The sequence below is a fragment of the Brienomyrus brachyistius genome, chromosome 11 (genome assembly GCF_023856365.1).
Source record: "Brienomyrus brachyistius isolate T26 chromosome 11, BBRACH_0.4, whole genome shotgun sequence".
Taxonomy (NCBI): domain Eukaryota; kingdom Metazoa; phylum Chordata; class Actinopteri; order Osteoglossiformes; family Mormyridae; genus Brienomyrus; species Brienomyrus brachyistius.
The window spans coordinates 4,336,641-4,352,943 of NC_064543.1; the positions used below are offsets into that span (position 1 = coordinate 4,336,641).

Below are 16,303 nucleotides of genomic sequence, written 5' to 3' on the forward strand. Positions count from 1 at the left end.
ATGCTGAGATGGCAACCCAGCCTGCAGTGTCAACCCATCACACACAAAAGGACAGGGAGATGATAGACTTTGTATGACCAGCTAACGAGAGCTTTTATTGGGCTGCTAGTGTCAAAAACGCTAATGTGTTACTAATGGCAGCAGTGTGTAGTGTTTGAGGCTCAAAGCAATGAAGTTTGGGTGTAGGTGATGCAAGGATGGGCAGTGGGTCGCCACCAACCACACATCGGTTTATTTGATGTCACAGGAAGTGATGTCACAGGAAGTGATGCGTGGGGCTGTGTGCAGCCTCCCTACCATGAGCACATACACATTCATTATCAAAAAAATAAATTTACTGCCCGGGGCCTATGGTGTGAGACTTTAAAGAAATTTTCCATTTCTGGGGACAGTTTGTATCATGAGACATGTTTTAACATTTGGCCAGCATGAATCTAGCTGTTTTGGTTCTGCTCCAGCAGGGGGCAGCACTCACCACCAAAATATTGGAGGAGGAGTGGGGGGGGGTGGGGGCATCACAGGACTGACACATCAGTGTGTCCAGGCAGGCACACCTTCACGGGGAGGACAGCAATCTGAAAAGGTTCTTACAACTGAACACTTCATCAGTTCAAACAAGCAATGTAAATGAAATGCTAGTTTTGTGTCTAAAGCTGTTATTATGAAACTCAGCTAGGAATCGTTATATAAATGTCTGCCCCACCCCGCCCCTCACCAGCTGGGTGTCATCTGAACCTCAAACAACGGACCTCACGGAAAAACACAGCTCTGCGTCAGAATGTGAAAGCTTGTTTAGTCAGGCGAGTCCACCTCAGTTAGAGCAGAGCAGAAACGCATTACGCTGGGAAGCAAAACAGTAATTCAATATCCAGCCGAAATCAGGAATTCATGATATTCGATAAATGTGAAATACGCACAAGGCGACAGAGACAAGGCCAGCAAAACACTACAAGGACACGCACTGATGCACCCAAGACACGTGTATCCACACTGAGGCTGGACTCGCTGAACTTCGGTAGCAAAATTAAGAAATATTCTTCTGCTGGGTGTCCGCAGGAGCTGGGGAGTGGAGAGAGTGCTGTGGTGTCAGGCCTGAGTCAGCGCCTACCCCGCAGAAGCGCGATCTCAAGCACAGGTCATGCGGCAGACCTCATTCTGCCGAGACAGGTCACGCTACTTCACATCTCACTGTTCCTTGAAAACAGTCCAGGTCCGTCATTGCAGAAGCCCAGAACACAGACAAAAGAACCGCCACCGCAGAGCATGGAGGAATGTTTCGGAGACTCCCTTTCAGTCATCTCATTCCTCGTCATCACCACACCATCCTCCTGTTTCTCCGTCTCGCAGCCTCGGCTGGCTTTGAGGGGAGGCTTTCAGCAGCAGCGGTGGTGAGACTCTCCTGTCCCTTCATAGACATGGCCTTCTGAAGGTGAAGCAACGTTACAAGGCGGAGCTAATTTCAGGTGCCACACAGCAGAAGGCTAGTTAGCTCATTTTCTTCTGCTGCAAACTCCAACTCCCAACCATTAGTGCACACACTCTCCCAACGTCCCTCCACCCACACACCTTCAACTAATTTTTATCCACTTTGGGTACTAATCTTTATCCACTTTGGGTTGTGGCTTTCCTGGGCCAATCAGGGTGCTGCGAGTCACAGCGCCCCCTGGGTGTAATGCCAGCCCGGTCTGTCTGCGCACACACACACATGCATTAGGCGTAGCTCTGCCTGTGAGACCTCTGGCTCCCATCGCACTGCATTGTCCCAGCAAACCACAAAAAGCGATTTAAACCGATAAACCCCTCCTGCAATTTATCTTCACGATTTGTCCCCTTGAGACAGGAAAACACAGATGCACACAAGCTAATGGCTGGGGCAGGAAAGCAAGGCATAGCAGGGAACGTGGAACGTGGAACGTGGAACGTGGAACATCACAGGTGCTGAAAACGACAGGAACGGGGGGCACACAGAGAAGTGGTGTGCAGGCTGTCAGGCAGGCGGTGCTGTTCTTCTCCCAGCACCTCCGCGGTGGCATCCATAACACCGTGCTTGATCTTCATGTGCCTGCTGAGGTTCCCCTTCAGGTTGAACTTGCTGGAGCAGTAGGGGCACTTGAAGGGTCTGCTGCCCGCGTGGAGATGCATGTGGCCTAGCAGGTTGTACATGCGGTTGAAGGACTTTCCACACACCTGGAGACCAAAGGATACACTCCGCTCACATCTAACGCTTACACTCTGCTGATGCTTCACTGCACGCAGCTCAGCTTTCGCACAACCACCTTGATATCGAGGTACCAAGAATATTACGGGATGACAGCCATGGTGGAGGTGTGTTTGTGCGGACAGAAGCCGGACGGAAAGGCAGCTTCAGACAGCTGCCATCTTTGATCAGCCGATTATGAGACTTTCCAGATGCAACCTGCTCGATTTGTTTTTGCATCAATGACCTTCAAATAATGACGTTTACTCTTCCAAGCGACTACAGTGAATTCCTGTGTACAAATTTCCTGCCTTCAGAGCCTGTTAGTCTCTTCCTGGAGTGAACAGACTCACCTTACATTTGAAGGGCTTGACGGGAAGGTGCACGATCATGTGGGTCTTGAGGGTCTGCTTCTGGACGAAGGTCTTGAAGCAGACGTGGCACTGGTAGGGCCGCACGCTGGTGTGGATCAGCATGTGCCTCTTCAGGTTGGCGGACAGCGTGAACTCGCGTGAGCAGACGTCACATTTGAACCCTTTGGTCACCTGACAAAGCAACAAATGGGACACGTTACCGGAGGGAATCGCCATTTCCATCCGCTTCCCGACCCTGGGCTCCTCCTGTGCTTCGTAATGCTCCTTCTGTGATGTGCAGATTAACTCGTCTCATTACCTTAGCAACCACAAAACTGAAGGGCAATTTGTTTCTCTACAGAAACCAAAGGCGAATAAACCCTGTGCTGAGGACCAGGCATCTTATTGTTCCGGCTGGTTGTCGCTGCAGCTCCACCTAGTGTTGGATTCCTGTATGTTTGATTCAAAGCATACTTATTAGGGCAGGTCTGAGTCAAACACAACGTCGGAAAGCTTAAATGGTCAATGTTTACTGAAGATTTGGTCAAAGAAGCAAGATGAATCCCTGCAATTTAAGATAACCCGAAGATGGTAACCTGAAACAGTGCCTGGCCTGATCGAGAGATAAAACAAAGTCTCTTCACTCAGGGAGGATCATGGCAAGGTAGACGCATGCTAGGGTCATGCAGTTACACACTAGGGTCATAGTCACATGCTAGGACCATGCAGACATACACTAGGATTACACAGATACACACACATTTATGTGCACACGATTATACAGATACACCCCAGGATCATGCAGTCATATGCAAGCATCATGCTAAGGCTATGCAGTCATGAGCATCACAGAGTCACATGCTAGGATTGCACAGTGACGTGAGGATCATGCAGTCACGTGCTAGAATCTTGCAGTGAAATGCTAGGATCACAGCCTGCTAGGATCACACAGACACACATTAGGATCACATGGACACACTAGGATGACAGAGTCACATGCTAGGATCGCGAGGTCACATGCAAGTATCACACAAACTCATGCTAACATTCTGTACTCACATCTTAGGATCATGCAGACATACTCACATACATACATCGGAGTCACATGCTAGGATCACCTAATCACATGCAAATGTCACACAGTGACATGCCGGGATCAAACAGTCACTCACTCGAGTCACCCAGTCACATGCTAGTATCATGCAGACATGTCAGGATTGCACAGTCACACATCTGCAGGGGAAGACTGAAGCCGGTACCTTGTGCGTCAGCGTGTGCTGCTTGAGGTGGTGGAGCTGGGCGAACTCGCTGCCGCAGTCGGAGCAGGCATAGGGCCGCATGGTCACGTGCTTGGCTAGGTGGGCCTGCAGCTGGCTGCGGCAGGTAGAGGTTCGTCGGCACTGGGAACACTGGAGGGAGGTGGCCTCCCGGTGGACAGGCCGGTGCCCCGCGGAGTGGGAGTGGCTGGCGTGCTTGGCCTCGTGCACCCGCAGCTCGCTGGGGTAGGCGAAGCCGCGTGCGCAGTAACGGCAGCTGTAGGGCTTGACATCACTGTGCTGCAGCATGTGACGCTTCAGGTGGCTGGTCTGGGTGAAGGCCCTCTGGCAGACGGCACAGCGGTGCGGCCGCGCGCCCTGGTGCGTCAGCAGGTGAGTCTGCAGGTGGCTCGGCTGCTTGAAGAGCTTGCCGCAGTGCGGGCAGCCGTGTGGCTTCACGCCGCTGTGGCCCAGAATGTGTGTCACCAGGTTGTACTTGGAGGTGTACGACTTGTCGCACAAGCGGCACTTCCAGCGCCTGAGGCCGCCGCCCACATCCACGCAGTACGACTCGTCGATCTGCACGTTGACGTCCAGCCGGTCCACCTGCGCCACCCTGCCGGACCCATGAGAGGCCTGGCCAAACCTCAAGATCCCCGCCTCCTCCCTGGTCTCGATCCCCCGCCCACCCCTGACCTCACCCTTCCCATCATGCCTTTCTTCCTTCTGGCCGCCCATGTCCCGCTCTGAGACCTGGGCGCCTGCCTGTTGGCCGCTTGCCTTGCTCTGACAGCTGGGCCGGCTGTTTCTTGACCTGTCCTTGTTCAGAAGGTCCACACGGTACGTAGGATCAGCCAGTTGGAGTCCTTCCCTAAGGGCAGGGCTTTTGACCAACCTATGGACGCATGTGGAAAGCGTGGATGTCATTCCCTCTCCTTTCACATGGGGACCCGGCCTCCATCTCCGTGCCAGCGGAGATGGATTCCCGTTGCCCAAGCACTCGTCCAGGTAGTCCCCATTGGCCCCGATCAGCTGATCGGCGTACTCGTATTCTGCGTCATCCACAGGGTGGGAGGGACTCTCCTTGGCCCCGCCCACATAGAAGCCATTGGGCGCGATGGTGGCGCCGAAGACACCATTCTGGGAGATGAGGCCCAGTATGGCTGCCTGGGCCAGAGAAAGAACCACCACCGGTTCTGTCTGCGTGGCTGCCTCTGGATGTTGGTCCATCGGGTCCAGACTACATGTAACCAGGAACCTGCGTCCGTCCTCCTAAAAGAGCACATGCTAACATCAAACCAAGGCCACCACAGGTTACCATCTCTTAAATGAGTCGATAAAATAAGCAAGTGAAATAAAATGTTTCCTCATATCTGGTTCACTGTTTGATGGTGACAATGGCACAGGGCAGAGAATTCTCTGGTGCACATTCTTTGCACCCTCAGCTGTGTGATCAGGAAGTGGACTTCCTGTTTGATCCTGACCTGCCAACATCACCCCCCTGTCTCGCCCCACTCAACTGTTCCCTCAAGGGTAGATAAGCCACTTGTGCAAAGGCTCTGCACACATCCTACCCCAGCAGGTGGGGCAGAGGACCCACGTGAGGCCACGGGGTCCGAGTCAGGGGTGTTCTCTGAGTGCCAAGTTTCCTTTCCCAGCATGCTCCATAAGAAGAGAAAGCAGGAAATGACATGACTCCCACGGGAAGCCCACGGTCCTGCCAGCCTGGCCTCGTTAAACACCACAGTATGACATCGGAATAGAATAGAATAGCAATACTTTATAAATCCATGTGGGGAAATTCTCTTTTTACCTACTCCATCTTGCTCTCCATGATACATACATGGAGGGAGCAAGGCTGGTGGTCATAGTAGAGGGTTGGCCAGCATGCAGCATCCCCCTGAGCTGGAGATTAAGGGCCTTGCTCACGGGCCCTGTGACATATGACTATTCTGTCGAGGATGGGGCTCAGACCAGCAACCTTCTGATCACAGGGCTTAGCCAGATGAGCCACACAACACCCCAGGGAGAGTCTCTGAAAACACTTCATACACAGCTGACCCTTATGGGGAACCATTCAGTCTGTCAGGATCCTGCCCAAGTCATCCGCTGGTAACCCAGCAACTGAGGCTGTAGACTGAAACCCCAGCATGCACCTGGATCAAGGACCCTTCAGAAGCACCTGACCCTGAATGGCACTTAATGAAACCTGGATCTTTTAAGGTAAAAGCTACGGAGACCTGCGAGAAGAATACAGTTATAGTACTAATAACACCTGCATGTACTCACCAAAAATAACAAACAGGACCGGTTCTCAGCACCTGGCATGGATTTCTGTCTAGAGGGACAAACAGACCAGTGATGGGGACAAAGCCACTCGCATCTCGGTGCTGCCCCAACGCCTCAACCTTGTGAGGTGTATGGTCACTCTTTTCAAGAAGCTAGGAAGACAGAGCGAGAGATGAAAAAAGGGAGGTCAGGAAAAGGTGGGAGGGGACAGGATGAAAGGAATAAGAGAGGAAAGTGACGAAGAGAAGCCTACCAACGCAGGAGGGTGGCGGAGGAATAGGAGCCATACTAACTACGGAATGACAGTCAGCAGAACATAAAGACAGAGAGGAAGAGGGAAAAGAGCAAATCCTGTGTGTGTGTTTGTGGGGGGGGGTTTCCCCACATCTATAGAAACAACAACCACCCGGCCCCCAAGACAGGAAACGTGGTCAGGGTCAAGCAGAGAACTCACTGACTCACAGGCTCTGAAGTGATCATTCAGAAGATTCAGGATTTATCACCCATGGAGGATACTGAGGAACGCCTGCCCTAGAAAACCTCCCGTTTGTCTGCTTTAGATGAGGGGGAGGATCCTTTGAGGTCAGACCCCTCCTCCTACTGCTAACAGAGCTGCCTGCTGTTCCCTTTGCAATCACCTTGTTTTTCCATGTTGAATTTTCATTCCCATCCCCTCTTTCTCAACCTTTCATAGTTCATTGCCATCCCTTCCTTCTCTCCCTCTCTTGGGTCATTCCCATCCCCTCTTTCTCTCCCTCTCTCAGGTCATTCTCATCCCCTCTCTCTCCCTCTGTTCATTTCACCCCCTTTCTCTCCTTCTCCGTGCAGTCCCACCCCTTCTTCCTCTCCCTCTTTCAGCCCCATTTCCTCTCTCCCTCAATACATTCCCATCCCTTCTGTCCCTCCCTGTTCATTCCCAGCCCTTGTTTCCTCCCTCAGATCATTCCCATCCCCTGTCCCTCTCTTTCAGTTCATTCCCATCCCTCTCTCCCTCTCTTAGTTCATTTCCACCCCTCTCTCCATTCATTTCCATCATTCCCATCCCCTCTCTCACTTCATTCCCATCCCCTCTCTCACTTCATTCCCATCCCCTCTCTCACTTCATTCCCATCCCCTCTCTCACTTCATTCCCATCCCCTCTCTCACTTCATTCCCATCCCCTCTCTCACTTCATTCCCATCCCCTCTCTCTCGCTCTCTGTTCAGCCATCCTCTGTCACTTTCTGTCATGTACACACACTCACAGACACACAGACAAATGTTCCTCTTTTTATTTGACCCTCACACACACACACACAGGTTGGCGGATAGACCCACACACACACACACACACACACACACACACACACACACACACACACACACACACACACACACACAAAAACACACAGTACTTCTCCTTCCCCCCTACATCACAAACACATTTAATGATTTTCTCTCTCTCACACACAGACACGCAAGCACGCACACACACACAGACACACACACACACACACACACACACACGCACACACAGACACACGCACACACAGACACAGACACACGCGCACACACACACACACACACACACACAGGATCAGAGCACATCTGAAGGCACCTTTATTGCAAGTCTGTCTGTTAGTGCTGAGCTGTCAACCGCGTATCTGTGATGTTGGGCTGAAAGACAAACATTCAGCCGATGTCAAGAAAATCCGCACAGTCCTCAGATGAAAATGTGGTTAAAAAAAGCAATAAGAGATGAAAGACAGAACATTTAAAAAGCAGAGGGAGAGACGGAACGAGGAAAGACAAATGAGAGATGTAAAGGAGAGAGAGAGAGATGTGGAGATGGGAGAGAGAGGGGGAATGAGGGTGACTGATGTGAAGAAAGACAGAATGAGATGTAGAGCGAGGGAGATGGAGAAAGACAGAGGTGGGGGCAGGGAGATTGCGGGGGGAGGAATACTGTGAAAAGGAAGACAGGAGGAGGAAAAAAACGAGGGAGGGAGAGCAGGAGTCAGAGAACAGAGGAGGTCAAAAAGAGAAAAATAGAAGGCAGGGAAGGGAGGTACGGTGCCGAGCGGGGGATGGGGACAGGCAGAGGGGAAGAGGAGAAGGGAAAGGGGGATGGGAGTGTGAAAATAATAATAATAAAAAAAGAGTCCATCAGCAAGTGAGAGGCAGGGTGCAGAGACAAGAGAAAGGGGGAGGGAGAGAGAGGGAGAGAGAGAGAGAGGGGAAAAGGGAAATGGCGGAAGAATTTAACTAGTAAACTTCCAGATCCCTGTGAGCTGTAACAGGTAAAAGTGTCTAAAGGACAGGCCTTGCCAGTAAATTCCCACTCATCCCCACAACATCCTGAAAGGTGGTGAGACAGTGAGAGAAAAATGCCACTGACACTGAGCCAGGGGTCAGGAGAGAAACAGACAGAGGAGGGAGAAGAGGTGAGATAAGACACAAAGGAAGGATGGAGGAAGCAAGGGAGGCGTGCATAAAACAACAGCTGGGCGAAAAGAGAGAAAACGTGAGTCAGAAAGGAAAGATAGACCAGGGGCTCCCATCTTCAAAAAGCACCCAGAACTACTGGCTGGGAGGGAGAGAGGGGCTTCGCAGCTCCACCTGGATCCTCCCAGCATGTTTCAGAAAGTTCTCAGATGTCGGCAGGTTGGGGGGGGGGGGCTGTGTGATGCAGATGGGATGTCTGGGGACAGGCAGGTTCTGACATTAAGCCGACTCACTCTCTCCCAGATCTAACAGGAGGAGACCATGCACAAGCAGAACCTGCAGAGCAGGAGACGGGGACCAGCAGGTGGCCAAGGGGCCGCCTCAGAGCTGCTAGCATTAGCGCTGCTAGCGTTGGCGCTGCCAAACGCGTCAGATCACCAGACTGTAAACTCCTGATGTGACATGGACCCGCACACAGAGGGAGCAACAGCCCACAGGGAAATCCACAGGGTGGCACGCCATTCTGGTAGCACAAGGGACTACATTTGGTGTGCAGCTGGGCTGCACGCACACAGCGAGGCACAGACATGCAGGTGCAGCCATCCTCTCTTGGTCGGTCGTCACCACTACTGACCTCAAGGTCCCACCTTCACAGCAACCGACAGGTGGAAAACCTCGCATGCCAGACAGATACCCAGCACTAAAGACTCACATTGACATGGGCTGTTCACTCCTCAGTACCTAAAGGTTGCCCTCCATGCTTCGCCTAGCCTATGCAGCGCTAGAAGACAATGCTCCACACCGACAGGGTAAAAGAGTAGAGCCTTTCTATGTAGGTCCATTTACCCCCACAGACCATAAAAAGCTTTTTCGCTTTATGCGTGCATTCTTTGAAAACTAAGATGGTGCAGAGGTCGGAGCGCTGGGATGTCAGCAATGGCATCTCCAAACAGAGGTACCTCCAAGACAATTTCTCAAGAGGATCAGCACAGGCACCACCTCTCACACACGCCGTGACTACCCATAATCCCGACGACTACCCATAATTCCCTGCCCCTCACTGGCACCTGTCAGCGATGCGGCGAGCGATGTGTATAGATGATTTGAAAACCCCTTCAGTTAATGGGCGAATTGGAAGGCCGTGTTTGCCTGAAAAGGAAGAGTTTGCACAGGAAAAGACAGCATGAGCAGAGACAATAGGGAAGTAAGAATCTTCTGCTGATGAGGAAGAACCCATGAGACTCTGGAGAGGAAGCGAGAGAGAGAGAGAGAGAGAGAGAGAGAGAGAGAGAGAGCATTCAACAAAGGGGGACGACAGGAAGAGGCAGAGGGAGAGAAGGAGTGATCTAGAAAGTGAAGGGGGAGAACAGGATGACAGAGAAACGGGAAATGAAGAGAGAGCGACAAAAGAATAAAGAGTCTGATTCAAAATCACCCTTTGTTCAGTTTGTTCTCTATAGATGAAGGTGTTGTAATACCTGAAGTACTGCACTCTCCACCGCAGGAACTGGTCAGGTACTAAGTAACTCGGTTAACTGCCTCGCTTTAATCTGACCAGTCACCCTAATCACTTCTCGCGGCGACACCAGGCAGCTGCGACGCGAATCCTTTTATTCAAACTGTCGGTGATGGTTTCCCACGGCCAAAAAAAATCTCGCCTCCAGTTTTATGTCCGATTAAATGCATCAATCACATTCTCACCGAGAGCGGAGAATCCTCACCAGCGGCCTGGTGGGAAAATGGCTTCGTGGCCGATTTTCGAAAAAAATGAAGAACCCAGAGCTGAAGATGATCACCTGACCTCTGAGAAGGAAAAGGGCAGATTTCTGAAAAGAGAAAGTCTTTTTATAAAAAGAGAGGAAGAACTGCAGGCCACACTCAGGAAGGTCACATAAAAGCATGTCAAATCACGTGGTTGAAGCAGCAGACCCCCCACCGGCTCAATCTGCAATCTACCACCTGAGATCACTAACATTTGTGGGTATGAATATGTGCCTGTGTGTGCCTGTGTGTGCCTGTGTGTGTCTGTGTGTGCCTGTGTGTGCCTGTGTGTGCCTGTGTGTGCGTGTGTGTGCCTGTGTGTGCGTGTGTGTGTGTGTCTGTGTGTGCGTGTGTGTGCGTGTGTGTGTCTGTCTGTGTGTGCCTGTGTGTGCGTGTGTGTGTGTGTGTGCCTGTGTGTGTCTGTGTGTGCCTGTGTGTCTGTGTGTGTCTGTGTGTGCGTGCACTTTATTCGTACAGCTCTGGAAAAAATTAAGAGACCACAGCAACATTTTTAGTTTCACTCATTTGTCAATTTATGGGTATGTGTCTGTGTAAATTATATATTTTTGTAAACTGGCTCTTCCCTGTTTCTCATTAATGAAGGGCTACTTCCCAGCTTTATGGGGCTTCAGTCCTGCTTCTAGGAGCCTGTTATGAACTATCTTGGCAGTGCACTTCACGCATGCACTTAATTTTTCCCAGTCATTCATTTGATGTCATCCTCCCATTCATGAGGCACTGTCAGATAAGTCAACGGTCATCTCTGCCATTAGAAACTCGCTTCTGCCCTTTACCTGACTGATTGTTGGTCATTCCCAGTGTCTCCTGCTTCACCTTCTTCTTGTGTACAGCTGTCTTAGAATTTTTGAGCCTGGAAGCAGTGTAGCCTTCTGCCAGCAGAACCAGGATTAAACCAGGATTTAAAAATGCAGATTTTTTTAAAATATAGAGTAGTCTCTTAATTTTTCCAGAGCTGTATATAAAAATGCACGATACATTAAAAATACCCCAAATCTTTTCAAAAAGAAGTTGAGAATATGCTCAGTTAGGGACAAGATTTCTGAGGAGAAGGTCAAGAACACTGAACCATTTGACAACTAAAAAATGACTATGAAGGAAGGAGAGCAGCAGAGTCCTGGGAGGGTTCGGGTTAGGGTTAAGTTTAGGGTTAGGGTTAAGTTTAGGGTCAGGCCTATCACACATAATATCTGGGCCTGTTTAGGTTTATATTACGGTTGTTTAAAGGTGGTTTTAAATGAACTTCAATGTCCAGGATCTGAAGCAGCAACAGGTGAGAATCTGTCATTTTTATCGTACAGCAGCTTAACAAAAGCTAACATTTATATACTCTCCGTCTTGAGTTGTGAGCTCTCTCTGTTTCACGGCGTGGGACTTGGCAGCTGTGCGATTACATTGGTAATGTGCCAGTACAGTGAGGGGTTGCACATCAAAGACAATGGCTAGTAACATCATTAAAGTGATTCCAGGTCTCAACCTCTCGATATAACGAGGACTGAATCCATGTGTTACATCACAGGGGCAGAGGGAGTCGACCAATGGCATCAGTGATGGCAATATAAAGTTATGTGATAATATAATATGTGCATATATGCGGCAAGGAAAACACTTGAACTATTTATTAAAACGAACCCAACCTAAACATTTTCTGGATGAATCCCTCCCTCCTCTCAGTTTCGCGTGAGCGTACACACGGCTTACGGGGTATTGTACGACGGTAAACTCGTCAGGGCGGGGTGAGGGGGTGGGGGCAGCTGCGTGTACAGGGTTTCTGGGGACTCGGGGGAAGGTCGGTTTCCAGCCCCGCAGTCTGCTCGCCTTTTGGTACTTGTTTACTTCGTTACTTGGGGTTTTAATAAATAAACAGAGCGGTGATGGAGGCTTCTGACGTTCTGCATGCTAAACCCCCTTTTCCAGAAACATCTACACACAGGTTTATCACGTTAAACAAACGAAAGGCAGCTTTGGGGGCTCGGCCATGCTAAGGACTAGCGCAGAAGTGAGGCCGGGCTCGCTGCTTCCCCCTCTCTTCCACCTATTTCCCCCTAAAGTTTCATTCTTTACATGTAAACCCTTTGTCTCTCTCTCGCTCTCTCTCCTCTTGTGCCGTCCTCGTTTCCATGGTTACCCCCCTCCGCTCCTTCCACTGTCTCTCTCCCTCGTTCCCCTCTTTGTCTTTCTCTCCGTCCTTATCTCTCGATTTGCTTTCATCTCCGCTATTCCTTTATCCCACACCCCCTTTTATCTTTTCACTTTCATCTCTCGTTCACCTCACCTTCTTTTCCAGCCTCTTGCGGGGGGGCTGCTCGTTGTCTTTTTTCTTTGCTTTTTGTTAACGCTTAAAGTTTTTTTTCCTTGCATGTTACATGCTCCGTTATATGTTCGAATAGTTTCCTTCACCGTCACCCCCTGCAGACTCATCAGGGAAACACGGCCAAGGGCTCAGACATTCACCATCTACTGGGCTGAAATCAGACAGCTGATACCATCTTGGTCTGGGAAGTTTTCTGTACGCAGATTGGGAGGTGGGGTCCAATCGTGTTAACAGCAGTCTGTGACATGACATGGCTGGACCGCAGCACGCCTAGGTCTCCAGACCGGAATTACCTAAGTGTGAGGCCGGAGTTTGACACATTCTGACCATGTGGCCCCCTGCCCCCCATCCCAACCCCTCCTTCCTGTACTTCTGTGCACTCGGTGTGAAGTAAGATTCGAGCCCGGTGATGGCAAGTCAAGTTGGACTCCCACGGATCCGGACGTCACAGTGGGTGCATTGAGTAGCTGCCGGAATCTAAAGGCAGCTCTTTAGAGCTTCACCCAAATTAGCCGAGCCATTCAGTGGAAAAATAAAGAAAAGCTAGACAGAGGAACAAGAAACTGACGAGTTAGGAAAAAGCAGGACTGCAGAGGTCAGGAGTGGGGCTGCAGGAAGGAAGAGCAGAGAGTGGACTGGCAAACAGCACAGCGACATGCAATGAGATGCACTCAGACACAATGAGACACACAGAGACTCTAAGATGCTCTGAGACACACTGACTCTGACTGAGACACACCGACTCTGACTGAGACACAGTTAGAAGCACTAAGACTTGCTGAGATGCTCTGAGACACACCGACTCTGACTGAGACACACCGACTCTGACTGAGACACAGGGAAATGCTTTGAGACACAGTTAGATGCACTAAGACTTGCTGAGATGCTCTGAGACACACCGACTCTGACTGAGACACACCGACTCTGACTGAGACACAGGGAAATGCTTTGAGACACAGTTAGATGCACTAAGACTTGCTGAGATGCTCTGAGACACACCGACTCTGACTGAGACACACCGACTCTGACTGAGACACACCGACTCTGACTGAGATGCACTGAGATCCCCTGAGACAGTGAGACTCGTTGAGACACACTGAGACACAGTGAGACGTACTGCAACACTCTGAGACATACTAAGACTCATTGAGATGCATGAAGACACTAAGACTCATTGAGACATGGAGTGCGAGCCGGACCGTGTCAGATCAGCTGGTTCAGTGCCCTTGTGGGATGTCACTGCAGAGGGGATGAGGTCCGAGTCCCCGTATTTCATCAGAAGCCTTTTTTTTTTTTAAACTATCTGGCTAATAAATGCTTTGCGGGGGGACAGTGTGCACCTGAGCAGCTGAAATTGGTGTCACTGTGCCAGGGTATTTTTATGGAAGCCATTAAAACAGGTGCAAATTAGGTATCGCTGCCCTGCTATTCCACACTTTTCTATGTTTGTTGCACTTAATAGTAAGTATTTTGTTAGATCTCTTATTATTACAAATAAATTTAAAGTTTTAAAAATCATTAATTGTCAACAAGAAATAGAATATTCACATCCTGCACAGTTAGGTGTGGCTAATAAGTTATTATTAATAATAATAATAATAATAATAATAATAAAAAAATTTACCCAAAGCACAACATATGAGTGCATCACATTATTGTACCATTACTTAGTACCTCACAGTGCTTTTTAAGCGAATCCCCCTGTTTCAGTATTAACATTGTAGGATTATTCACAACCCTATATCTTACATTACAGTGCACTGGGTGTGCCTGGGCCTTGTGCCCTGTGGATTCTGGGTTATGCTCCATGTCCCCCCCCCCCCCCCCCCCCCAGAGAGGGACGGACTGAGAGATGGGCTAACCATAATCTCACATTCCTAGGAGAACACTCCCCTTTAAAAACAGGAGGTAGCAGCATTACTGTGAGAACAGGGGGGTGAAACTTTGCTGAAGACTTCGGTTTGCTCTGGGTCCTGTCAGGCAGCCATACCCCTCCAACACTGTTCTCGCTCCCTCGTTTCCACAGCTGTGATCAGGATGCATTCATTCCCAATGTCACCCATTATTATCAGCAAGAAATGTATTGGTAACGCCAACGAAAAGATGAACAGCCCGTCTGGTTAATTTAAACTACCCCGAGCTCAGCTCCCTTAACTAATATAAATGATTCTCCGAAAAATGTAGCCTAACTTTCATCAGTATTATTAATGAGCCGGAATGAACTATAGATCCTGCGTACATAAGTTTATAATGGAATACAATGTGTGTAATTATACAGCGCGTGTTTAAGAATGAGTGCCTTTACGTAAATAAACATACCAGCATGCAGGCAAAAAAAATCTGCATTTCATAGACAAATCACAGTTATTTCCATAATTAATAAGGCGGGCAGGAGGCGATTGCGAAAATAAAGCGTTCAACTTGGGCAACAGCACAGGGCTGTCAGTAACGGCGTTCAAAGGCGTCGGGTTGAACCTGAAAAGCGGCGGCTGATGATGCGATTTATTGCGGATATCGGTGATCAATCGGTACGATGACGGACGGACTGGCGACTCGGGCTGCGCGCTTTGTGCCTGGAGAGCGCATGGGGAACGACAGGTACCATCTCACGGCACCAGTATATCCGCATGCATGTGCTAACGTTAAAAAAAACCCACAGCGTCAACATTATTTTTAATTACTTAATCACTGCGGACCGAACTGTTTTATAAGGCAGCCTCTCTATTTAATCGGCTCCCTTCCCGAGCGATTAGTTGCGAAGATGATTTGAACTCACCCAGCTCCAAAGGCGCTTTTTACGGGGAGAAGCTGGTGGGTTTTGTCCGGATGAAAACTGTTTGTTTCAGCCGAAGCTCTCCTTGGTGTGTATTGCAGGAAGGAAGGAAGGCAATGATGAAGGGTGACGTGCGTGAAGTATGAGAGGGCTCCTCCTCGCACAAAAGCGGGGTGAGCGGCTTTTTCTCTCATTTTCTTTTATTTTACCTGCATTTCCGCCACCTGGCACCCAGGTGACATCTTAGCTGAACTTCGCTTGGTCAGACTTAAACTCCCAGGGGTATCATTATGCAGTACAAGAAATTATCAGATATTGCATTTGAAATATTATCGTCCCGTTATAAAAGCTACATACGCCTAAGTGCGTGTTCAGACGCGTTTTCTACGTAAATGCTCTCATTTGCGTTTTGTATTTCGTTACTATCGCGGCTTATCAACTTTTCTGTTGAAATGCGACGGTAGAGGGCGCTGTTGCATAAATGATGAAATCCATTGTAGCAACCCCTCCCCCAAATACCTCCTTAAACTACCTCCTAGATCTCAATAGAGGGGAAGGCTGCCTTAAACAGGGGGTACTGTGAAGGGTAGGGCAGCCTTAAATGGGGGTTTCTGTCTCTGGTTTGGAGGTGAAGAGTCTGTATTAGCTCTGACTGTCGGGTCGCCTGAGAGGACAGATCTTGGTTTCTCCAGACCTCACAAAGGAAACCTGGGGTTTACTGTAAGTGATGCATAAAGGCTCATTTTTTGGGTGCAGAAAAATTACAGCTGAGGGTTATTATGGAGTTCTTTATGGATTTATTGTCGGATATATCAGAGAAGCTGCACAACTATTGTAGTGACTGCAGTCTGCCACAAGGTGGTGACCCTACCTCCATCAGTGACAATCTAAGGCCTCTTACCCCGGCTTTTGGGATTGT

At 49.6% G+C, this 16,303-nt stretch overlaps 2 protein-coding genes across 2 annotated transcripts in view; one reads left to right on the forward strand and one right to left on the reverse strand.

Moving 5' to 3' along the window:
* Positions 1-183: 183 nt before the first annotated feature.
* LOC125704106 (zinc finger protein 710-like) lies at positions 184-15,831 on the reverse strand. The gene is made up of 4 exons (XM_048969434.1): positions 15,388-15,831; positions 3,810-5,078; positions 2,551-2,742; positions 184-2,187 (listed from the first exon to the last, which is right to left on the reverse strand). Exons 2-4 carry the CDS (start codon positions 5,034-5,036, stop codon positions 1,930-1,932), a joined length of 1,677 nt encoding a protein of 558 aa, XP_048825391.1. The 5' UTR covers positions 5,037-5,078; positions 15,388-15,831; the 3' UTR covers positions 184-1,929.
* LOC125751973 (semaphorin-4B-like) overlaps positions 15,067-16,303 on the forward strand; it is a 53,205-nt gene continuing 51,968 nt past the window's right edge. Inside the window, exons 1-2 of the mRNA XM_049031456.1 lie at positions 15,067-15,209; positions 15,486-15,557. The gene's annotated coding sequence lies outside the window, so the exon portion shown is untranslated. The remainder of the gene's footprint in view (positions 15,210-15,485; positions 15,558-16,303) is intronic.

Coding starts and splice junctions, on each gene's coding strand:
- LOC125704106 (XM_048969434.1), bottom strand. CDS start 5,036: ATGGACCAACATCCAGAGGCAGCCACGCAGACAGAACCGGTGGTGGTT. Junction 2,743..3,809: donor AGCACACGCTGACGCACAAG/GTACCGGCTTCA, acceptor TTGCTTTGTCAG/GTGACCAAAGGGTTCAAATG. Junction 2,188..2,550: donor TCAAGCCCTTCAAATGTAAG/GTGAGTCTGTTC, acceptor TTTGGTCTCCAG/GTGTGTGGAAAGTCCTTCAA.